This window comes from Oncorhynchus kisutch, unplaced genomic scaffold (assembly GCF_002021735.2).
Source record: "Oncorhynchus kisutch isolate 150728-3 unplaced genomic scaffold, Okis_V2 Okis02a-Okis13b_hom, whole genome shotgun sequence".
In the NCBI taxonomy this organism is placed as follows: Eukaryota; Metazoa; Chordata; class Actinopteri; order Salmoniformes; family Salmonidae; genus Oncorhynchus; species Oncorhynchus kisutch.
Window position 1 is genome coordinate 6,980,272 of NW_022261979.1, and position 26,631 is coordinate 7,006,902.

A 26,631-nucleotide genomic window follows, 5' to 3' on the forward strand; every position below is an offset into this window, starting at 1 on the left:
GGGTGTGACGAGGGTGGTGTATGTGTTATTATTTTGGTTAGGTCAGGGTGTGACGAGGGGGATGTATGTGTTATTATTTTGGTTAGGTCAGGGTGTGACGAGGGTGGTGTATGTGTTATTATTTTGGTTAGGTCAGGGTGTGACGAGGGGGATGTATGTGTTATTATTTTGGTTAGGTCAGGGTGTGACGAGGGGGATGTATGTGTTATTATTTTGGTTAGGTCAGGGTGTGACGAGGGGGGTGTATGTGTTATTATTTTGGTTAGGTCAGGGTGTGACGAGGGTGGTGTATGTGTTATTATTTTGGTTAGGTCAGGGTGTGACGAGGGTGGTGTATGTGTTATTATTTTGGTTAGGTCAGGGTGTGACGAGGGGGATGTATGTGTTATTATTTTGGTTAGGTCAGGGTGTGACGAGGGGGATGTATGTGTTATTATTTTGGTTAGGTCAGGGTGTGACGAGGGGGATGTATGTGTTATTATTTTGGTTAGGTCAGGGTGTGACGAGGGGGGTGTATGTGTTATTATTTTGGTTAGGTCAGGGTGTGACGAGGGTGGTGTATGTGTTATTATTTTGGTTAGGTCAGGGTGTGACGAGGGTGGTGTATGTGTTATTATTTTGGTTAGGTCAGGGTGTGACGAGGGTGATGTATGTGTTATTATTTTGGTTAGGTCAGGGTGTGACGAGGGTGATGTATGTGTTATTATTTTGGTTAGGTCAGGGTGTGACGAGGGGGATGTATGTGTTATTATTTTGGTTAGGTCAGGGTGTGACGAGGGGGGTGTATGTGTTATTATTTTGGTTAGGTCAGGGTGTGACGAGGGTGATGTATGTGTTATTATTTTGGTTAGGTCAGGGTGTGACGAGGGGGATGTATGTGTTATTATTTTGGTTAGGTCAGGGTGTGACGAGGGTGATGTATGTGTTTTTATTTTGGTTAGGTCAGGGTGTGACATGGGTGATGTATGTGTTATTATTTTGGTTAGGTCAGGGTGTGACATGGGTGATATATGTGTTTTTGTACTGTCTAGGGGTCTTGTAGGTGTATGGGGTTGTTTATCATCTAGGTGTTTATATATGTCTATGGTTGCCTAGATTGGTTCTCAATTAGAGGCAGGTGTTTATCGTTGTCTCTGATTGGGAACCATATTTAGGCAGCCATCTTTTTTGGGGGGTATTTCATAGGTTATTGTCTATGTCTAGTTGCCTGTGTCTGCACTGTTTGTAGTATAGCGGCACGTTTGTTTAGTGTCTGCCTTCATTAAAATATAATAGGTATTCAATTCACGCTGCACCTTGGTCTCCTCCATACGACGAACGTGACAAAAACCCTTGAATGAGTAGGTGTTGTAAAACTTTGGACCGGTAGTGTATCTCGTACAATGACTTGAAGATTTACCTGCCATGTGCAACTATCAACTTTCTCCTTGTCACAATGTACTGTAGCAATTCACAATAAATCACAGGTTTCCCAGACAGGCTCCTCTGCTGTCCAGGGGTACAAAGCGGAGTTACAACCGTAAGTCTGTCAGGTGTGAGAATTGCAATCATAATGACCATGCCCCAAATGGTACCCTATTCCCTAAATAATGCCCTACTTTTGACCACTACCCAATGGGTCCTAGTCAAAAGTAGCGCACTACACAGGGAATAGGGTGCAATTTTAGATGTAAGCATAACATTTCCATGGAAACAGTACATCTCAGCTCCCACAGTAACAAGGTGAGGCTAATCTGAAGTTAGACAGAGTTGATATTTGTGCGTCAGAAACAGAATCCATTTGGCCGGTCTGTGACGTGTGTAATACTCTATACGCTCGTTTTAATGGGTTCTCGGAGTGAAACTATTTTCTCCAGTTCACTAGGTCTGGTTGTGTTTATACATGTCAGAGAGTGTCAACGCCTAGCTGCCTGCCTGCCTGTGTTATATGGTTGGATCCAGGGTTCAGTTCCAAATGGCATCCTAGGCCCAATATAGTGCACTACTTCTGACCAGAGCCCATTACACTGTATAGGGAATAGGGTGCCATTTGGGACACTACCCCAGGACTACTGTTGTGGGTTTAGAGACACACTTAACCCAACACACAGACAGCATATCAACCTCCTTCTCAGCTAAAGACAATTACAAGACAAAGAACAATTTTTCAAACCACCAATTGCCTGAACAAAAAAAAAATGTTTTGTCCGAACAACAAAAAGTTCAACAGTCTTCCAACGACCACTGTATCCACAAGGCCTGGGATGCATCTGAAACAGTTCCCTATATAGTGCACTGCTTTTGACCAGAGCCAATGAGGCTCTACATAAGGGAACACAGTGCTCACTTGGGACAAAGCCCATTAATCAAACAGTGTTTATTCACAGTCTGACCAGCGTCATGGGGACAGTATCTCTGCTGTGGATGTGTCTGTCTGTCTGTCTGTCTGAGAGTGACTATGAATAGGGAGGGTAGTTTAAGGGATGAACCCCATGGCCTTGATGATGATATTCAGGACAGGGACGGAGGGGACGGTGAAGAGAGGAGAATAAGAAGTAGAGAGGAGAGATAGGAAAAGAGGAGAGGAGAGGAGAGACACACACACACACACTCAGTCCCGCGGGTCAGATGGGTCCTCTGATCAATTGTGTTATAATTTGAGTGCCAACCTGATGTATTAGCCTATTTCATCCAGCGCGCTAGCTGTGTTTTTAATGCGAACGGCAAGTGTCACTGACATCCCCTCTGTTCCTCCTCGCTCCTCGCTGCTGCAATATGCAGCGCTTCATTTGTTTGCTTGCTTTTTCCATTTGAGATATCCCTGTTTTTCATCTCTGGGTTTCTAACCGTGTGTGGACTGATGGGGTTTTCTATTACGGCAGAGTGCATTTCACATCCTCTTACAAAACAGCCTTCTCCACTTTATGGGACTGACAATGACTCACAGAGGAGATAAAACAGGAAACCGATGGAGTACAGTACGGTATCACTTCAGAGTGGTAGAAAACAATATGATTCATTAGACTTCTTCAGTACGGTATCACTTCAGAGTGGTAGAAAACAATATGATTCATTAGACTTCTTCAGTACGGTATCACTTCAGAGTGGTAGAAAACAATATGATTCATTAGACTTCTTCAGTGCGGTATCACTTCAGAGTGGTAGAAAACAATATGATTCATTAGACTTCTTCAGTACGGTATCACTTCAGAGTGGTAGAAAACAATATGATTCATTAGACTTCGTCAGTACGGTATCACTTCAGAGTGGTAGAAAACAATATGATTCATTAGACTTCGTCAGTACGGTATCACTTCAGAGTGGTAGAAAACAATATGATTCATTAGACTTCTTCAGTACGGTATCACTTCAGAGTGGTAGAAAACAATATCCTTCATTAGACTTCTTCAGTACGGTATCACTTCAGAGTGGTAGAAAACAATATGATTCATTAGACTTCTTCAGTACGGTATCACTTCAGAGTGGTAGAAAACAATATCCTTCATTAGACTTCTTCAGTACGGTATCACTTCAGAGTGGTAGAAAACAATATGATTCATTAGACTTCTTCAGTACGGTATCACTTCAGAGTGGTAGAAAACTATATCCTTCATTAGACTTCTTCAGTACGGTATCACTTCAGAGTGGTAGAAAACAATATGATTCATTAGACTTCTTCAGTACGGTATCACTTCAGAGTGGTAGAAAACAATATGGTTCATTAGACTTCTTCAGGACGGTATCACTTCAGAGTGGTAGAAAACAATATGATTCATTAGACTTCTTCAGTATGGTATCACTTCAGAGTGGTAGAAAACAATACGCTTCAGTAGACTTCTTCAGTACGGTGTCACTTCAGAGTGGTAGAAAACAACATGATTCATTAGACTTCTTCAGGACGGTATCACTTCAGAGTGGTAGAAAACAATATGATTCATTAGACTTCTTCAGTACGGTATCACTTCAGAGTGGTAGAAAACAATACGCTTCAGTAGACTTCTTGTCTTAGAGACTAAATACAGAGTCCAATATGAGAATCCCATCCATTCATCAACGGTGGCGTAGTTTTATTTCAACTTCCATCGCTTAAATGATTCTGCCTCAGCTAGTTTTATTGGATAATACCTCAACTATGTGAGATGTAAACTAGCCATGCTTTACTGTAATGTACGCTGGTATTAAAAGCTGTTGTATCAGCAGACTCCATCTCAAAGTATTCTAAACATTGCCACCTTGAAACCAAATGTTCTAGAAGAGAAATGCATGAAGGAGAGAGTTCTGAATCAGCACATTCCCCTCCCCCCCCCATTAGCCATTTAAAGAGGATATGGAATACTTTAGCCGTTACCATGATACCAATTGGACCCCCCACCCCCACACTACAATACTTAAAGGTGCAATCTGCAATAGTTACTGCTGTTCAAAGGTCATTTGAAAAGTCCTTGCATCCATCTCTTACATCTCCGTATTTGAGAGGGGTTGCCATTAAAGTGGGCTGAGAACTGAATTACTGATTACCCCTTTAAGTAAGGGCTGAGTTATACAATCTGCAGAAATCCCTAATAACCTTATTTCCTCAGACACGTGTTATCAGAGAGAGGGAGACAGAGAGAGACAGGGACATACAGAGACAGAGAGAGACAGAGAGACAGACAGAGAGAGAGACAGAGAGACAGAGACAGAGAGAGACAGAGACAGAGAGAGACAGAGAGAAAGACACAGAGAGAGAGAGAGACAGAGAGAGACAGGGACATACAGAGACAGAGAGAGACAGAGAGACAGACAGAGAGAGAGAGAGAGAGAGACAGAGAGACAGAGACAGAGAGAGACAGAGACAGAGAGAGACAGAGAGAGACAGAGACATAGAGAGACAGAGACATAGAGAGACAGAGACATCGAGAGACAGAGACAGAGACAGAGAGAGAGAGAGAGACAGAGAGAAAGACAGAGAGAGAGAGAGAGAGAGAGACAGAGAGAGAGAGAGACAGAGACATACAGAGACAGAGAGAGACAGAGAGACAGAGAGAGACAGAGACATAGAGAGACAGAGACAGAGAGAGAGAGACACACAGAGAGAGAGAGAGAGAGAGAGAGACAGAGAGAGACAGAGACAGAGAGACAGAGACATCGAGAGACAGAGACAGAGACAGAGAGAGAGACAGAGAGAAAGACAGAGAGAGAGAGAGACACACAGAGACATACAGAGACAGAGAGAGACAGAGAGACAGAGAGAGACAGAGACATAGAGAGACAGAGACAGAGAGAGAGAGACACACACAGAGAGAGAGAGAGAGAGACAGAGAGAGAGAGAGACAGAGACATACAGAGACAGAGAGAGACAGAGAGACAGAGAGAGACAGAGACATAGAGAGACAGAGACAGAGACAGAGAGAGAGAGACACACACAGAGAGAGAGAGAGAGAGAGAGAGACAGAGACAGAGACAGAGAGAGCGAGATAGACACAGAGAGACAGAGACAGACACACACACACAGAGAGAGTCACTTTTGTGTGTAATGTCTAATGTTTACTGTCACATTTTTTATTGTTCATTTCACTTTTGTTTATTATCTATTTCACTTGCTTTGACAATGTTCCCATGAAAATAAAGCTCTTTGAATTGAATTGAATCGAGACAGAGAAAGAGAGACAGAGACAGAGAGAGAGAGAGAGAGAGAGAGAGAGAGAGAGAGAGAGAGAGAAGCGAGAGAGAGAGAAAAAGAGTGAGAGAGAAACAGAGAGAGGGCTTTGTTTAAAAACTGTAATAACTACCCAGGACAGTATTTCTGGGGTCAGCAATATTCAGAGTGGCAATTCTCTGTTCCAGTGGATTTAGATTGTGTAAATGAGTTTCAGATGGAGGGAAGGCAGGCAGATAAACACTAAGACCCTGGCTGCCTTGACTTACCAGCCACAGCAGCAGACTGAGAAATGTGGTCCCTAATACCAGTTACCAAATCAAACATTACATAGACCAATGCCTCTGCCTCAGAAACACTGGGAGACTGAACAAAGCATTCTTATGCTAATAAACTAGAAACGAGAAGCTAGTAACCCACATAATACTGAAATAGAATCATAATGTCACAGACACTCAGGACATCACGTCATCCCCTATACGAATACTGTTTACCGCTGAGCCCTGCATACCGCTGAGCCCCGCATACCGCTGAGCCCTGCATACCGCTGAGCCCTGCATACAGCTGAGCCCTGCATACCGCTGAGCCCTGCATGGGAGGATAGATATCACAGTTCAGTCTGTTACATTACTGTAGTCTGGATATAACATCACCCTCAGGTAGATATCACAGTTCACATTACTGTAGTCTGGATATAACATCACCCTCAGGTAGATATCACAGTTCAGTCTGTTACATAACATCACCCTCAGGTAGATATCACAGTTCAGTCTGTTACTGTATCCAAGCTGACAGGAAGTAGCACCATTCAGAGACACACGTCCTCTTTTCCTCCACAAGGACAGGGGATGCTCTGTGTGAGACGGCGGCGTAAGGAGGACCATATGAAGACACCTGAGGTGAAGTGAGGACAATCCAGCAGGACACGTCTGTCGCAGCACAGTACACCTGTCCTCCAGTCTGAGGGGAGACTGTGTGGTGTGTGTGTGTTTACGCATGCGCCTGTGTGTCTGTGTTCTCGCACGTGTTTCTGTGTGCATACGTCTGTAAGTGTATGTCCATGTGTGTGTGTGTGTGTGTGTGTGTGTGTGTGTGTGTGTGTGTGTGTGTGTGTGTGTGTGTGTGTGTGTGTATGTAAATGTGTGTGTGTGAGGGGGGGATAAAGCGTTGTTCACCTTGGGAGACCGTGTGTGTTGGGTGAACAGCATTACAACCAGATACTGTATGTACTGCAGGGAGGCAGACAGCCTCTGACCACATTAACACTATAACCAGATATGTACTGCGGGGAGGCATACAGCCTCTGAACACTATAACCAGATATGTACTGCAGGGAGGCAGACAGCCTCTGAACAAATTAACACTATAACCAGATATGTACTGCGGGGAGGCAGACAGCCTCTGAACACATTAACACTATAACCAGATATGTACTGCGGGGAGGCAGACAGCCTCTGAACACCAGATATGTACTGCGGGGAGGCAGACAGCCTCTGAACACATTAACACTATAACCAGATATGTACTGCAGGGAGGCAGACAGCCTCTGAACACCAGATATGTACTGCGGGGAGGCAGACAGCCTCTGAACACCAGATATGTACTGCAGGGAGGCAGACAGCCTCTGAACACATTAACACTATAACCAGATATGTACTGCAGGGAGGCAGACAGCCTCTGAACACTATAACCAGATATGTACTGCAGGGAGGCAGACAGCCTCTGAACACATTAACACTATAACCAGATATGTACTGCAGGGAGGCAGACAGCCTCTAAACACCAGATATGTACTGCGGGGAGGCAGACAGCCTCTGAACACATTAACACTATAACCAGATATGTACTGCAGGGAGGCAGACAGCCTCTAAACACCAGATATGTACTGCAGGGAGGCAGACAGCCTCTGAACACCAGATATGTACTGCAGGGAGGCAGACAGCCTCTGAACACTATAACCAGATATGTACTGCGGGGAGGCAGACAGTCTCTGAACACATTAACACTATAACCAGATATGTACTGCAGGGAGGCAGACAGCCTCTGAACACCAGATATGTACTGCAGGGAGGCAGACAGCCTCTGAACACCAGATATGTACTGCAGGGAGGCAGACAGCCTCTGAACACCAGATATGTACTGCAGGGAGGCAGACAGCCTCTGAACACATTAACACTATAACCAGATATGTACTGCAGGGAGGCAGACAGCCTCTGAACACTATAACCAGATATGTACTGCAGGGAGGCAGACAGCCTCTGAACACCAGATATGTACTGCGGGGAGGCAGACAGCCTCTGAACACATTAACACTATAACCAGATATGTACTGCAGGGAGGCAGACAGCCTCTAAACACCAGATATGTACTGCGGTGAGGCAGACAGCCTCTGAACACATTAACACTATAACCAGATATGTACTGCAGGGAGGCAGACAGCCTCTCAACACCAGATATGTACTGCAGGGAGGCAGACAGCCTCTGAACACATTAACACTATAACCAGACACAGTTGAGGTCGGAAGTTTGCATAAACTTAGGTTGGAGTCATTAAAACCCGTTTTTCAACCGCTCCACAAATGTCTTGTTAACAAACTATAGTTTTGGCAAGTCGGTTAGGACATCTACTTTGTGCATGACACAAGTCATTTTTCCAACAATTGTTTACAGATAGATTATTTCACTTATAATTCACTGTATCACAATTCCAGTGGGTCAGAAGTTTACATACACTAAGTTGACTGTGCCTTTAAACAGCTTGGAAAATTCCGGAAAATGATGTCATGGCTTTAGAAGCTTCTGATAGGCTAATTGACATCATTTGAGTCAATTGGAGGTGTACCTGTGGATTTATTTCAAAGCCTACCTTCAACCGCAGTGCCTCTTTGCTTGACATCATGGGAAAATCAAAAGAAATCAGCCAAGACCTCAGAAAAACAATTGTTGAAGGTTGTTGAAGGCTACCTGAAACGTTTGACCCAAATTAAACCATTTAAAGGCAATGCTTCCAAATACTAATTGAGTGCGTGTTAACTTCTAACCCACTGGGAATGTGATGCAATAAATAAAAGCAGAAGTAAATCATTCTCTCTACTATTATTCTGACATTTCACATTCTTAAAATAAAGTGGTGATCCTAACTGACCTAAAACAGTGGAATTTTTACTAGGATTAAATGTCAGGAATTGCGAAAAACTGAGTTTAAATGTATTTGGCTGAGGTGTATGTAAACTTCCAACTTCAACTGTATGTACTTCATTGACCTGTCAAAGGTGTTCGACACTGTTGAGCATTGGGATATTTCCAGCCTGTTAATGGTTTCTAGGCCTGGATATATACAGCCTGTTAATGGTTTATAGGCCTGGGATATATACAGCCTGTTAATGGTTTATAGGCCTGGGATATATACAGCCTGTTAATGGTTTATAGGCCTGGGATATATACAGCCTGTTAATGGTTTATAGGCCTGGGATATATACAGTCTGTTAATGGTTTATAGGCCTGGGATATATACAGTCTGTTAATGGTTTATAGGCCTGGGATATATACAGCCTGTTAATGGTTTATAGGCCTGGGATATATACAGCCTGTTAATGGTTTATAGGCCTGGGATATATACAGCCTGTTAATGGTTTATAGGCCTGGGATATATACAGCCTGGTTTATAGGCCTGGGATATATACAACCTGTTAATGGTTTATAGGCCTGGGATATATACAGTCTGTTAATGGTTTATAGGCCTGGGATATATACAGCCTGTTAATGGTTTATAGGCCTGGGATATATACAGACTGTTAATGGTTTATAGGCCTGGGATATATACCGCCTGGTTTATAGGCCTGGGATATATACAACCTGTTAATGGTTTATAGGCCTGGGATATATACAACCTGTTAATGGTTTATAGGCCTGGGATATATACAGCCTGTTAATGGTTTATAGGCCTGGGATATATACAGCCTGTTAATGGTTTATAGGCCTGGGATATATACAGCCTGGTTTATAGGCCTGGGATATATACAGCCTGGTTTATAGGCCTGGGATATATACAGCCTGTTAATGGTTTATAGGCCTGGGATATATACAGACTGTTAATGGTTTATAGGCCTGGGATATATACCGCCTGGTTTATAGGCCTGGGATATATACAACCTGTTAATGGTTTATAGGCCTGGGATATATACAACCTGTTAATGGTTTATAGGCCTGGGATATATACAGCCTGTTAATGGTTTATAGGCCTGGGATATATACAGCCTGTTAATGGTTTATAGGCCTGGGATATATACAGCCTGGTTTATAGGCCTGGGATATATACAGCCTGTTAATGGTTTATAGGCCTGGGATATATACAGTCTGTTAATGGTTTCTAGGCCTGGGATATATACAGCCTGTTAATGGTTTATAGGCCTGGGATATATACAGCCTGTTAATGGTTTATAGGCCTGGGATATATACAGCCTGTTAATGGTTTATAGGCCTGGGATATATACAGTCTGTTAATGGTTTATAGGCCTGGGATATATACAGCCTGTTAATGGTTTATAGGCCTGGGATATATACAGCCTGGTTTATAGGCCTGGGATATATACAGCCTGTTAATGGTTTATAGGCCTGGGATATATACAGCCTGGTTTATAGGCCTGGGATATATACAGCCTGTTAATGGTTTATAGGCCTGGGATATATACAGCCTGTTAATGGTTTATAGGCCTGGGATATATACAGCCTGGTTTATAGGCCTGGGATATATACAGCCTGTTAATGGTTTATAGGCCTGGGATATATACAGCCTGTTAATGGTTTATAGGCCTGGGATATATACAGCCTGGTTTATAGGCCTGGGATATATACAGCCTGTTAATGGTTTATAGGCCTGGGATATATACAGCCTGTTAATGGTTTATAGGCCTGGGATATATACAGCCTGTTAATGGTTTATAGGCCTGGGATATATACAGCCTGTTAATGGTTTATAGGCCTGGGATATATACAGCCTGTTAATGGTTTATAGGCCTGGGATATATACAGCCTGGTTTATAGGCCTGGGATATATACAGCCTGTTAATGGTTTATAGGCCTGGGATATATACAGTCTGTTAATGGTTTATAGGCCTGAGATATATACAGCCTGGTTTATAGGCCTGGGATATATACAGCCTGTTAATGGTTTATAGGCCTGGGATATATACAGCCTGGTTTATAGGCCTGGGATATATACAGCCTGTTAATGGTTTATAGGCCTGGGATATATACAGCCTGGTTTATAGGCCTGGGATATATACAGCCTGTTAATGGTTTATAGGCCTGGGATATATACAGCCTGGTTTATAGGCCTGGGATATATACAGCCTGTTAATGGTTTATAGGCCTGGGATATATACAGCCTGTTAATGGTTTATAGGCCTGGGATATATACAGCCTGTTAATGGTTTATAGGCCTGGGATATATACAGCCTGTTAATGGTTTATAGGCCTGGGATATATACAGCCTGTTAATGGTTTATAGGCCTGGGATATATACAGCCTGGTTTATAGGCCTGGGATATATACAGCCTGTTAATGGTTTATAGGCCTGGGATATATACAGTCTGTTAATGGTTTATAGGCCTGAGATATATACAGCCTGGTTTATAGGCCTGGGATATATACAGCCTGTTAATGGTTTATAGGCCTGGGATATATACAGCCTGGTTTATAGGCCTGGGATATATACAGCCTGTTAATGGTTTATAGGCCTGGGATATATACAGTTTTGCAAGGAGGAATGGGAAAAAATTTCAGTCTCTCGATATGCAAAACTGATAGAGACATACCCCAAGCGACTTATAGCTGTAATCGCAGCAAAAGGTGGCGCTACAAAGTATTAACTTAAGGGGACTGAATAATTTTGCACGCCCAATTTTTCTGTTTTTGATTTGTTAAAAAAGCTTGAAATATCCAATAAATGTCGTTCCACTTCATGATTGTGTCCCACTTGTTACAGTTTTATATCTTTATGTTTGAAGCCTGAAATGTGGCAAAAGGTCGCAAAGTTCAAGGGGGCCGAATACTTTCGCAAGGCACTGTATATTAATGACATAGATAGAAAATCTGACTAAGAAGCTAAGATCCAAGATAGTTTTTTTTCTAACAAAATAAATTAATTAATCATGAAAATAGGAGAAAAATTCTCCCTGTATTGGATTCTGGTGATGTTGTTTACATGCATGAGGCACAAACTCTGTTTTAAAATCCGTGGACGCCATCTACCATTCAGCAATACGTTATATCACAGGGGACCATTTTAGGACCCGTCTATTGTAGTCTGTATAAAATGTGAAGTTGATCTCTCTCTGTCTGTAAGACGAGCGCTGCATTCTCTTTGATTTATTTACAAAGCAGTCTGACAGAAACTCCCTTCATTCATTAAGTTAAGAATCCTCAGTTACCAAACCTGTTGTCAGGAACAGATAACACTAGAGATCCCTTCAGTCTCCATAGATTTTGGAAAATCTGCATTTAGTTTTTTTGCCACTCATTTGTGGAACAATCTGCAGAGTTCAACATGGTTGTTTATTTGTTATTATATTCATTTAACCTTTATTTAACTAGGAAAGTCAGTTAAGAACAAATGTTTATTTTCAATGACGGCCTGGGAACAGTGGGTTAACTGCCTTGTTCAGGGGCAGAACGACAGATTTGTACCTTGTCAGCTCGGGGATTTGAACTTGCAACCTTTCGGTTACTAGTCCAACACTCTAACCACTAGGCTACCCTGCCGCCCCTCCACTCTAACCACTAGGCTACCCTGCCGCCTCTACACTCTAACCACTAGGCTACCCTGCCGCCTCTACACTCTAACCACTAGGCTACCCTGCCGCCTCTACACTCTAACCACTAGGCTACCCTGCCGCCTCTACACTCTAACCACTAGGCTACCCTACCCCCTCTACACTCTAACCACTAGGCTACCCTGCCGCCTCTACACTCTAACCACTAGGCTACCCTGCCGCCTCTACACTCTAACCACTAGGCTACCCTACCCCCTCTACACTCTAACCACTAGGCTACCCTGCCCCCTCTACACTCTAACCACTAGGCTACCCTGCCCCCTCTACACTCTAACCACTAGGCTACCCTGCCGCCTCAACACTCTAACCACTAGGCTACCCTGCCACCTCTACACTCTAACCACTAGGCTACCCTGCCGCCTCTACACTCTAACCACTAGGCTACCCTGCCGCCTCTACACTCTAACCACTAGGCTACCCTGCCGCCCCAGTTACATGTGCTGGTGCCACTCAGACAGTTTCCATTATTAACTGAGGACCTTGAATGTGATTGCTTTTATTAAATAGGTTTATTTTGTTATTGTGTGCTGAAATGATTTATTATTCTGTTTTTATTGTAATGTCTACAGGGCTCTCTTGTAAAATATATTTTTTAATCTCAATGTGACTCCCTGTTTAAATAAAGGTTAAATAAAATACAAAATTAAAATAAAATACATTAACACTATAACCAGATATACACTGCAGGGTCAGGGTCAGGGTTAGGGTCAGGGTTAGGGTCAGGGTTAGGGTCAGGGTCAGGGTCAGGGTCAGGGTTAGGGTTAGGGTTAGGGTCAGGGTTAGGGTCAGGGTCAGGGTTAGGGTTAGGGTCAGGGTCAGGGTTAGGGTTAGGGTCAGGGTCAGGGTTAGGGTTAGGGTCAGGGTCAGGGTCAGGGTCAGGGTCAGGGTTAGGGTCAGGGTCAGGGTCAGGGTTAGGGTCAGGGTTAGGGTCAGGGTCAGGGTTAGGGTCAGGGTCAGGGTCAGGGTCAGGGTCAGGGTTAGGGTCAGGGTTAGGGTCAGGGTCAGGGTCAGGGTTAGGGTCAGGGTCAGGGTTAGGGTTACATTAAGACTCAGAACAGCCAGGCACATAATGCCTATGAGAAGAGAGTCTGATGGACGGCTCCTCACACTCTCTTTGACTGCTGCAACAAAGAGGGTGTGTGTGTGTGTGTGTGTGTGTGTGTGTGTGTGTGTGTGTGTGTGTGTGTGTGTGTGTGTGTGTGTGTGTGTGTGTGTGTGTGTGTGTGTGTGTGTGCGTGTGTGCGTGTGTGTGTGTGTGCTCTCTCTTTGACTACTGTGATGGAGGAGGGGGTTGGGTTGTACCGCCATTCATTCTCTGGGATCATTCTCTGACATGACTTCTACTAAATTCTCTATTTGAGAAGTCGGCATGCAACATCTTTATTAGACAGATGGAGGGCCTGAAGTTTTAGGGTACATCCCAAATGGCACCCTATTCCCTATATAGTGCACTATATAGGGAGGCCATGGATGATCTAGGGGAAGAACTAGGCTGCTGACCTTGTGGAAACTGCCATAGAACATCTTCTTGATGTCAGGCTCATCAAAAGTGACTGTCTGGAAGTCTCCCTTGTAGTCGTAGTTGAAGAACGTCAGAGTCTTCCCACCATCTGACAGAGACCGAAACAGAGACAGGCAGACAGACAGAGAATTAGGGACAGTACATTCTACACAAACCCACAAGCCCACATCCCAGAGTCCTCTGCCTTGGTCTTCTGTTCTGTGTGTTCAGTCTATGTCTCTCACACAATAGCTGGAAACTAGCCCTGCAGCCCACACACTTTTGTAAACCACAGACCTCAATTGCAGAGTATGTGATATGCAGGTTAACCTTAACCCTCACTCAAACCACAGGGCCAGGGTTCAGGAAGTGATGAGGAACAGACTGTACGTACTGTCCAGGATGACCCCAACCAAAGGTTCATTGTCTTTGTTGAGGATCTCCCACAATGCAAAGGGCTCCTGGGGGGTGTCTGGTAGCAGGCGGAACAGGAAGGTGATGGTGTAGTCAGAGGGCAAACCTTCTGGGTGGAGGTACCTGAGACAGACAGACAGACAGACAGACAGACAGACAGACAGACAGACAGACAGACAGACAGACAGACAGACAGACAGACAGACAGACAGGGTTACTTAACTGGCAGACAGATAATGCAAATGGTTCTAACCCTGGCAAACCCTTTGCCTAACCCTGGCAAATCCTATGCCTACACTGTAATTGGAAACTGTAATTCAAACAGTCGTTTCAGTGTAACCCTAAGCCTAACCCTTTCCAGTCTAACCCTAACCCTCTCCAGTCTAATCCTAACCCTCTCCAGTCTAATCCTAACCCTCTCCAGTCTAACCCGAACCCTCTCCAGTCTAATCCTAACCCTCTCCAGTCTAAACCTAACCCTCTCCAGTCTAATCCTAAACCTTTCCAGTCTAATCCTAACCCTCTCCAGTCTAACCCTAAACCTTTCCAGTCTAATCCTAACCCTCTCCAGTCTAACCCTAACCCTTTCCAGTCTAATCCTAACCCTCTCCAGTCTAACCCTAACCCTCTCCAGTCTAACCCTAAACCTTTCCAGTCTAATCCTAACCCTCTCCAGTCTAACCCTAAACCTCTCCAGTCTAACCTTAACCCTCTCCAGTCTAACCCTAACCCTCTCCAGTCTAACCTTAACCCTCTCCAGTCTAATCCTAACCCTCTCCAGTCTAACCCTAACCCTCTCCAGTCTAACCTTAACCCTCTCCAGTCTAACCCTAACCCTCTCCAGTCTAACCCTAACCCTTTACAGTGTAATCCTAACCCTCTCCAGTCTAATCCTAACCCTCTCCAGTCTAACCCTAACCCTTTACAGTGTAATCCTAACCCTCTCCAGTCTAACCCTAACCCTCTCCAGTCTAACCCTAAACCTTTCCAGTCTAACCCTAACCCTCTCCAGTCTAATCCTAACCCTCTCCAGTCTAACCCTAACCCTCTCCAGTCTAACCCTAACCCTCTCCAGTCTAACCCTAACCCTTTACAGTGTAATCCTAACCCTCTCCAGTCTAACCCTAAACCTTTACAGTGTAATCCTAACCCTCTCCAGTCTAATCCTAACCCTCTCCAGTCTAATCCTAACCCTCTCCAGTCTAACCCTAACCTTAACCCTCTCCAATCAGGAAGTCCTGATGTCTGATACAGGCTAATGGGAAGTCCTGATATCTGATACAGAGTAATGGGAAGTCCTGATACCTGATGCAGAGTAATGGGAAGTCCTGATATCTGATACCTGATGCAGAGTAATGGGAAGTCCTGATACCTGATACCTGATGCAGAGTAATGGGAAGTCCTGATATCTGATACAGACTAATGGGAAGTCCTGATACCTGATGCAGAGTAATGGGAAGTCCTGATATCTGATGCAGAGTAATGGGAAGTCCTGATATCTGATGCAGAGTAATGGGAAGTCCTGATACCTGATACAGAGTAATGGGAAGTCCTGATATCTGATACCTGATGCAGAGTAATGGGAAGTCCTGATACCTGATACAGAGTAATGGGAAGTCCTGATACCTGATACAGAGTAATGGGAAGTCCTGATATCTGATACAGACTAATGGGAAGTCCTGAAACCTGATACCTGATACAGAGTAATGGGAAGTCCTGATACCTGATACCTGATACAGACTAATGGGAAGTCCTGATACCTGATACAGACTAATGGGAAGTCCTGATACCTGATACAGACTAATGGGAAGTCCTGATACCTGATACAGACTAATGGGAAGTCCTGATACCTGATGCAGAGTAAAGGGAAGTCCTGATATCTGATGCAGAGTAATGGGAAGTCCTGATACCTGATACAGACTAATGGGAAGTCCTGATACCTGATACAGACTAATGGGAAGTCCTGATACCTGATACAGAGTAAAGGGAAGTCCTGATACCTGATACAGAGTAATGGGAAGTCCTGATACCTGATACAGACTAATGGGAAGTCCTGATACCTGATGCAGAGTAATGGGAAGTCCTGAAACCTGATATCTGATGCAGACTAATGGGAAGTTCATTTGACTGGCTTTTCTTACCTTCACACAACAAATGCCATAACGGCCCTTCTGATTACATTATATACTATATACATTATCTAGTATGTGACTGAGGGATGTTTGGATATGGGCCGTGGTGTTTGCAGGTCACCCTGAAGACATCATTTAGAGGTGCTGAGTCCCTCCACTGCAATAACACAATCCCCTCTGAACATTATGAAAGTTGATGTCTAAACTAAATATTATCCTCAGCAGGAGTAGAGCTACATCTGTCAACACACACACACACACACACACACACACACACACACACACACACACACACACACACACACACACACACACACACACACACACACACACACACACACACACCACATGTGATTAGACTCCCCTAAGTGATTTTCATTGGCAATAACTTTGCATTGTTTGAGGGACCTTGAAAATAACTGGCTGCTATTTCAAAGAGCTCTGGTGTTTGTCTTCGTTTTGAAGTACAAGTCTCCTACTAGCTACTGGGGTTGACCCTCCCCTGACATTTTAAAGTACAAGTCTCCTACTAGCTACTGGGTTTGACCCTCCCTTGATGTTCTGAAGTACAGGTTTCCCATAGAGGATGAGGAAGGCCCCTCTAGGAGGAGGACAAGGACAGTTCAGGAACAACCTCTTCCTCCAGGCATAGACACGTCTGTGTATCTGAAAGGATTGGATGGGTATAAGCGATTCTGTATGGCAAAACTTCCACCTGACCTATCAGAGGGAAACTTCCACCTGACCTATCAGAGGGAAACCTCCACCTGACCTATCAGAGGGAAACTTCCACCTGACCTATCAGAGGAAACTTCCACCTGACCTATCAGAGAGAAACTTCCACTTGACCTATCAGAGAGAAACTTCCACCTAACCAGAGGGACACTTCCACCTGACCTATCAGAGAGAAACTTCCACCTGACCTATCAGAGGGAAACTTCCACCTGACCTATCAGAGGGAAACTTCCACCTGACCTATCAGAAGGAAACTTCCACCTGACCTATCAGAGAGAAACTTCCACCTAACCAGAGGGACACTTCCACCTGACCTACCAGAGAGAAACTTCCACCTGACCTATCAGAGGGAAACTTCCACCTAACCTAGAGGGAAACTTCCACCTGACCTATCAGAGAGAAACTTCCACCTGACCTATCAGAGAGAAACTTCCACCTGACCTATCAGAGGGAAACTTCCACCTGACCTATCAGAGGGAAACTTCCACCTGACCTATCAGAGGGAAACTTCCACCTGACCTATCAGAGGGAAACTTCCACCTGACCTATCAGAGGGAAACTTCCACCTGACCTATCAGAGGGAAACTTCCACCTGACCTATCAGAAGGAAACTTCCACCTGACCTATCAAAGGGAAACTTCCACCTGACCTATCAGAGAGAAACTTCCACCTGACCTATCAGAGAGAAACTTCCACCTGACCTATCAGAAGGAAGCTTCCACCTAACCTATCAGAAGGAAGCTTCCACCTGACCTATCATAGGGAAACTTCCACCTGACCTATCAGAAGGAAGCTTCCACCTGACGTATCAGAAGGAAGCTTCCACCTGACCTATCAGAGGGAAACTTCCACCTGACCTATCAGAAGGAAGCTTCCACCTGACCTATCAGAGGGAAACTTCCACCTGACCTATCAGAAGGAAGCTTCCACCTGACCTATCAGAGGGAAACTTCTACCTGACCTATCAGAGGGAAACTTCCCCTGACCTATCAGAGGGAAACTTCCACCTGACCTATCAGAAGGAAGCTTCCACCTGACCTATCAGAAGGAAACTTCCACCTGACCTATCAGAAGGAAGCTTCCACCTAACCTATCATTTGGGGAAGCTGTTGGAGTATTTTCCAGGAATAATATGCCAAGAGTGGACACTGGAGGAGAGAGTGAGCTCAGTGTGGACCCTAGCTGATCTTCTACCTCTCATCGCCATGACAACCACACTGACAAAACACAGAACCTAGTAGAACCTACTTGGTGGGCTGTGAGACCAGGGCGTCTTTGTGCAGTCTGTAGCAGGGGAAGCTGTTGAAGGAGCCTGGTTCCAGGGACACTCCCTCTACGTTACTGTACTCCTTCTCTACCAGGCCAAACATGTCCATCATCCTGAAGCCTAAGGAGGGAAGGAGCAGAACACACATCTATGCTATAACCACTCCATAGAGAATCATAGAGAACCACAGAGAACCATAGAGAACAACAAAGAACCATAGAGAACAACAAAGAACCATAGAGAACAACAGAGACAACAGCGAACAACAGAGAACCATAGAGAACAACAGAGAACAACAGAGACAGAGAAAACAGAGAACCATAGAGAACCACAGAGAACCATAGAGAACAACAGAGACAACAGCGAACAACAGAGAACCATAGAGAACAACAGAGAACCATAGAGAACCATAGAGAACAACAGAGAACCATAGAGAACAACAGAGACAACAGCGAACAACAGAGAACCATAGAGAACAACAGAGAACAACAGAGACAGAGAAAACAGAGAACCATAGAAAACAACAGAGAACCATAGAGAACAACAGAGAACCATAGAGAACAACAGAGAACCATAGAGAACAACAGAGAAACATAGAGAACCATAGAGAACAACAGAGAACCATAGAGAACCATAGAGAACCATTGAGAACAACAGAGAACCATAGAGAAACATAGAGAACCATAGAGAACAACAGAGAACCATAGAGAACCATTGAGAACCACTGAGAACCATAGAGAACTATAGGGAACCATAGAGAATGATAGAGAACCATAGAGAACAACAGAGAACCGTAGAGATAATAGAATACTAGAATAAAATGGTACACATTTTTATCTTCAAGCAACAAAATGGGCCAAGGTAGTAAATAGTGTTTAGGTGCTGGATATATACATAGTAATAATGTCATTCTGTCAACCCCTCTCCCTCTGGAGAGTATTTCCTATCCCCACCCGGCGAAGGAAAGGAGAACTCTGTCAAAAATCCTATGAGAAACAGTGACATTCACTCTGAATGTCCAAAAATGATGAATTCCATATTGGTCTTTCACAGGCAGGCCAACCCAAGCTGTACTGTGCAGTAGGATAATAGTAGGTCTACTATTGAAACAGATAAATGAGGCTGTCAACTGAGTCAGGAATTCACAGGTTTCAGATCTTTTTTTTCCTCCTTCAGGTTTTCGCTCTTAAAGTCACACTTTCTTACTATAACAACAACAGAATTGGATGTTCTAAGCCCATAACAATGCCTTAAGCACATCAGGAGAACACTTTTGAGGTCTGAGAAAAAGTGAAGAAATGTATATTTTGGAGTGTAGTTACCCTTTAATTTAAGTGGTTAGCTGTGTTTCCACAGCACATCAGATGGGGTTTGCCAAACAAACAGCCACTGGATAATCATGATATCATTCTGCCAAGCAGTCATAGGCTACTTTGTAGCAGGTAACATTTAATTGAGAAGGTTTTTGGCAAAGCCTTTACCATCAATCAGAAGACGTTTAGGCCTGTCATCAGCATCGCTATATTTTTCCTGTTTTCCTTAAATGTTTAAAACTGGACGTTTTACTTCATATTATGAGGCATGTCTTGCCTCCCTTTAAAGCAGCTTAAAGCCTAAAACGGGGAAAAAAATTTAACATTTGAAGCTTAACATTGTGATGTGTTCCATCAGCCTTATTGATACGGTGTATACCTCAACTACACTACCTTGATGTGCATCGTAGGGATTAAGAAGTGAGTACACACAATGCCCAGTGTAAAATATGGTGGTACACGGTGTATACCCTCCACTACACGATGTGCATCGTAGGGATTAAGAAGTGAGTACACACAATGCCCAGTGTAAAATATGGTGGTACACGGTGTATACCCTCCACTACACTACTTGATGTGCATCGTAGGGATTAAGAAGTGAGTACACACAATGCCCAGTGTAAAATATGGTGGTACACGGTGTATACCCTCCACTACACTACCTTGATGTGCATCGTAGGGATTAAGAAGTGAGTACACACAATGCCCAGTGTAAAATATGGTGGTACACGGTGTATACCCTCAACTACACTACCTTGATGTGCATCGTAGGGATTAAGAAGTGAGTACACACAATGCCCAGTGTAAAATATGGTGGTACACGGTGTATACCCTCCACTACACTACTTGATGTGCATCGTAGGGATTAAGAAGTGAGTACACACAATGCCCAGTGTAAAATATGGTGGTACACGGTGTATACCCTCCACTACACTACTTGATGTGCATCGTAGGGATTAAGAAGTGAGTACACACAATGCCCAGTGTAAAATATGGTGGTACACGGTGTATACCCTCCACTACACTACCTTGATGTGCATCGTAGGGATTAAGAAGTGAGTACACACAATGCCCAGTGTAAAATATGGTGGTACACGGTGTATACCCTCCACTACACTACCTTGATGTGCATCGTAGGGATTAAGAAGTGAATCTACAGTCAATTTTTTTTAAATTTACAGACTAGGAAAAGTGGGTTAACTGCCTGTTCAGGGGCACTGACTGTAAATTTAAAAAAAATTGACTGTAGATTGAGAGGGGTTTATCTCAATAGGGATACACATTCTATGACTGTAAAGCAGTAACCAGCTGTGTGTGTTTTACATAGTTTTACCTGCCATGGTGTTGCCACTCATCAGAACCGATGGACAAGCTAAAAACAAGATGGATGAAAGGGTTGGTTAAATAATGAACAGGATATGAATCACTGTCATTTCATCATGAATAAATCTTATTAAGATTTAAATGTGGATGAAATCCTCTTCTTTGTAATAATAACTAATCCATTAAACCACATGATCAAACCTACCATCTGTCTCTATTCTACAGTAGATTATATCAGTTCTGGAAACTACATGACCAAACCTACCATCTGTCTCTATTCTACAGTAGATTATATCAGTTCTGGAAACGACATGACCAAACCTACCATCTGTCTCTATTCTACAGTAGATTATATCAGTTCTGGAAACTACATGACCAAACCTACCATCTGTCTCTATTCTACAGTAGATTATATCATTTCTGGAGACTACATGACCAAACCTACCATCTGTCTCTATTCTACAGTAGATTATATCAGTTCTGGAAACTACATGACCAAACCTACCATCTGTCTCTATTCTACAGTAGATTATATCATTTCTGGAGACTACATGACCAAACCTACCATCTGTCTCTATTCTACAGTAGATTATATCAGTTCTGGAAACTACATGACCAAACCTACCATCTGTCTCTATTCTACAGTAGATTATATCATTTCTGGAGACTACATGACCAAACCTACCATCTGTCTCTATTCTACAGTAGATTATATCATTTCTGGAAACGACATGACCAAACCTACCATCTGTCTCTATTCTACAGTAGATTATATCAGTTCTGGAACATTCTTCCAATGGCAGCTACTTCAGTTCTGGCGGTACTTACTGGCAGTGGCAGCCTCACACACAAAAGTGATCAGCTGCTCCTCAATTTTCTTGACAGCGTCCAAATCGTCCACAAAGAAGACGTGTCTGTCGCTGGGTTTGCTGCCGATGTTCACCAACTCTCCGTAGTCCGCATCAGCAAAGCCGATGGAAAAGATGATGTAGCCTTCAAAGGACATACATTGTTAAGATTTAAAAACAATATGTTGTTTTTCTTCAGCTATAAAGCAAAACAATTCCAAGGAAACGATTTGATTGGCCAATCTTACCACTCTCTGACTTGCTAAGTGACCCTTCTACCACAAACATATTTCTCTCTAAGTTTTGTTTTTGGGTTGAGAGCCATGAATAGTTCTGTTACAACAATATAATACAATGGAATAGTGTATTGTCCTCAGAGGAAGAAACATGGGTTTTATCCAAAATAACACCCTATTCCCTAGTCCTACACTACTTTTGGCCAGAGTAGTGCACTATACAGTACAGAGAATAGGGCACTATTTGGGACTCACACTATGCCACTCACCTTCCATCTGCATCTCCTTGGAGACCTTGTTGACGTCGTCTTGGGAACGGCCATCGGTGAGGACCACCAGTACCTTAGGAACCCCCCTCCTCACTCCTCCCTCTGAGGTGAAGATAGATTCCTTCACATGCTTAATGGCCTGGCCTGGATGGATAGGGACATAGAGTTATATTTCTATGGATAGGAATGACAGAGATCATATCTACACATCACAGTCTGTTGTTAATGTATGGATGACTAATCAGACCATATCTATACAGCCTGTTGTTAATGTATGGATGACTATCAGACCATATCTATACAGTATGTTGTTAATGTGTGGACGACTATCAGACCATATATGTGGATGGATAGGGAAGACAGGCACATCAGGAGCAACTAATAATAATAATAACAATAATAATAATAGTATTAATAACAGGAATAACAATAATAATGACAATAATAATAATAATAATAATAATAACAATAATAATAGCAATAACAATAATAACAATAATAATAATAATAACAATAATAATAGCAATAATAATAATAGTATTAATAACAATAATAACAATAATAATAATAATAATAATAACAATAACAACAATAATAATAACAATAATAATAATAATAACAATAATAATAACAATAATAATAATAACAATAATAATAACAATAATAATAACAGCAATAATAATAACAATAACAATAATAATACCAATAATAATAACAATAATAATAATAATAACAATAATAATAATAATAACAATAATAACAATAATAACATTAATAATAGTAATAATAGTCATAATACCAATAATAACATGAATAATAATAATAATATATTATCTATCATAACTAATCTAGCTAGACTGTTTAATGAATTGCTGTCAGGGGGAGACAACCCTGTTCCTGGAGTGCTGCAACTAAGCACCACACCTGACCAACTGAGCTAATTGATCAGGTCAGTTCAGCCTAAATTCAACACACCTGGTCTTCCTGGTTGATTAAATCCCAAACCTGCGTCCCTCCAGGACCAGGGCTGCCTGCCACTGATTTATTGCATTCGGGAGATGCTAATAGAGGAAATGTGAAAATCTGATAGGACACATTAAACAAAGAAAGAGGAGCCTGTCTTATCTATTCTAAAACCTTGACAGAGACTAAAATCGCCCGAGATCATTAGCCCTATTGTGGGCATCGGAGCGGTCCGTAGAGAGGACGAACAGAGCAGAAGCAGGTGGGGATCATTGCGAGTCTTTTTTCTTTACCAATGTGCATGTCTAATATCTCTCTGATGTCTAAGGTCATTCCATAATAGCAGCTTTTTAAAACAGCCTCCCTGGGATGTCTCTGAATAAAATATGTCTTGCATGGCTGAGGCACTACCAGGGTACTTTGTATCATCTAATATGGAGACAGAGGATGGCTGAGCAGCTTGCTGGACGGCCATCCATCCCTCTCCCTCCCTCTCCCTCTCTCTAGCCATCTCTTTCTCTCTTTCTCCCTCTCTCTCTAGCTCCCTTTTAACTCTCCCTCTTCTCTCTCTCCCCTTCTCACTCTCTCTCTCTCTCTCTCCATCCCTCTTTTTCTCAGCTGTCTCTGTGAGCTTTATTAAAGTGCCTTTCAGTGAAGATGAATGACAGGCAGAGCTAGTGAACATCAGTCTTGTACCAGGGAGAGTTATGTCTGTTTCAGCATGGTATTATATTAAACAGAGGTCAAATTGGAATCACAATATCCATCCAGCCAGGCATGAAGACATGCTGGCCTCTATCACTGTGGAGAGTGTTGTGGTAGACGGTGTGTGTGTGTGTGTTTGTTTGTGTGTGCGGCTGCCAGGGTCCTGAGTGGAATATCACACCATCAATCAAATGCTGTCCATCTCAGACGTGTGTGAAATGTGTTTCTTGTACATAAATCCTCAGGCTCATTCCTGGCCGGCAGCTTCCTTTCTTTGCCTCCAAACTTACAACAAGATCCTACCAACAAGTTCCCAGAAATACTCCTCCCCAACCAAGAGCTGAAAGACCTCGTCAACAACAACAACTATACATCGGGCTGCAGGTAACTAGGTAACTAGGTAACTAGGTGAAGGCTAGCCTACGTTCCAGAACTATTTGTGCTGTTTTGACAACTCCATTACTGTCATTGTCATGTTTGGTGTGACAATAACAGCAATGGGGTTGGCAAGACAGCAGAAACAGATCTGGGTGAAGACTCCACTGCAATACCTTCTTTGTGTTATTAAACCTCAGACTCAGGCGTGATTGGTGGTTAAAAAAAGAGTGAATGAGGCCAGGCCAATCATGTTGATCCGCTGTTAGAATCCCCTCAGTACAGTATGAATACTATATGGAGCACAGAGGGATGAGCCCTAATACCAGCAGCTACTGGAAATCAATCGTCTCAAGTTAAAGCCTTAATGAATAAATGCAGAGCCAACATAATCACTCTGTGTGTGTGTGTGTGTGTGTGTGTGTGTGTGTGTGTGTGTGTGTATGTGTGTAAGTGTGTATGTGTGTATGTGTGTGTGTGTGTGTGTGTGTGTGTGTGTGTGTGTGTGTGTGTGTGTGTGTGTGTGTGTGTGTGTGTGTGTGTGTGTGTGTGTGTGTGTGTGTGTGTCTGTGTGTGTGTGTGTGTGTGTGTGTGTGTGTCTGTGTGTGTGTGTGTGTGTGTGTGTGTGTGTATGTGTGTGTGTGTGTGTGTGTGTGTGTGTGTGTGTGTGTGTGTGTGTGTGTGTGTGTGTGTGTGTGTGTGTGTGTGTGTGTGTGTGTGTGTGTGTGTGGTAGTGTAGACATGTACAGAACACCAAAGGGTCACATCTACAGCTCTACCACCAGACTTCCTGAGAGAGAGAGACCTCCGCTTACATCTCTAGAGAGAGAGAGAGAGAGAGAGAGAGAGAGACCTCCGCTTACATCTCTAGAGAGAGAGAGAGACAGAGAGAGAGAGAGAGAGAGGGAGAGAGAGAGAGAGAGACCTCCGCTTACATCTCTAGAGAGAGAGGGAGGAGATAGAGACAGAGAGAGACAGAGAGAGAGGGAGAGAGAGACGAGAGAGAGAGAGAGAGAGAGAGAGAGAGAGAGAGAGAGACAGAGAGAGAGAGACCTCCGCTTACATCTCTAGAGAGTCGAGAGAGAGAGAGAGAGAGCGAGAGAGAGAGAGAGAGATAAGAGAACAAAGAGAGAGAGAGGGAGAGAGAGACAGAGAGAGAGAGAGAAGAGAGGAAGAGAGAGAGAGAGAGAGAGCGAGAAGAGAGAGAGAGAGAGAGAGAGAGAGAGCGAGAGAGAGAGAGAGAGAGACACAGAGAGAGAGGAGGGAGAGAGAGAGCAGAGAGAGAGAGAGAGGGAGAGAGAGAGAGACAGAGAGGAGAGAGGGAGAGAGAGGAGAGAGAGAGAAGAGAGAGAGACAGAGAGAGAGAGAGACAAAGAGAGAGAGAGAGAGAGGGAGAAGCGAGAGAGAGAGAGAGAGAGAGACAGAGAGACAGAGAGAGAGAGAGAGAGAGAGGAGAAGAGAGAGAGAGAGAGGGGAGAGAGAGAGAGAGAGAGAGAGCAAGAGAGGCCCTCATGTTTGGCCATCTCTAGACAGAGAAAACATGGTCTCTGTGGGTTAGCGCTGTGTACGCCCCTTCCCCCCTGGGGTAGAGCAGAGAAGCTGTTGTGTAGACAAGGTGTTTTCATTTCTACACTGCTGCCAGGATTAGTCTGCAAACCTGCTGTGCAAATATTGTACGGGACAGGAGCACTATGATACCAAATAAATTCCCACTGCATAGAATCCTCTCTCTTCCTTTAGTCATACACTTTGTTGTTAGACTTGCGGTAGAGTTTCAGCAATGACATTACACACTGTGATTCCTTCAGAGACATCAAGGGCAGTAACTGAGCTCAAGTGTGAAATTCCTTCTTTCCCCACAAAGGAGGAGGCTATCAGCAAACTGAAACTGTCTTGTTTGCACTGAAAGCACCTGTTCCCACCTCCTAAATCAGGGAAATAAGGAACAGAGCTTGCTGGGCCGACGACCATACAAGCCAGGCCATCCTGCTTCTCTCCATAGCAGTCAGGGTAAATGGCACGGTCTGTGTTGTGTGTGTCTATGTGTGTCTATGTATGTCTATGTATGTCTATGTATGTGTGTGTGTGTGTGTGTCTATG

At 43.5% G+C, this 26,631-nt stretch overlaps 1 protein-coding gene across 1 annotated transcript in view; it reads right to left on the minus strand.

The window, feature by feature from the left end:
- LOC109884938 (collagen alpha-1(XIV) chain) overlaps positions 1-26,631 on the minus strand; it is a 235,565-nt gene that overhangs the window by 71,541 nt on the left and 137,393 nt on the right. Inside the window, 6 exon segments of the mRNA XM_031811818.1 lie at positions 13,951-14,060; positions 14,346-14,488; positions 18,481-18,619; positions 21,146-21,184; positions 21,964-22,128; positions 22,489-22,632. Of these exon segments, the coding sequence (XP_031667678.1) occupies positions 13,951-14,060; positions 14,346-14,488; positions 18,481-18,619; positions 21,146-21,184; positions 21,964-22,128; positions 22,489-22,632 (740 nt within the window).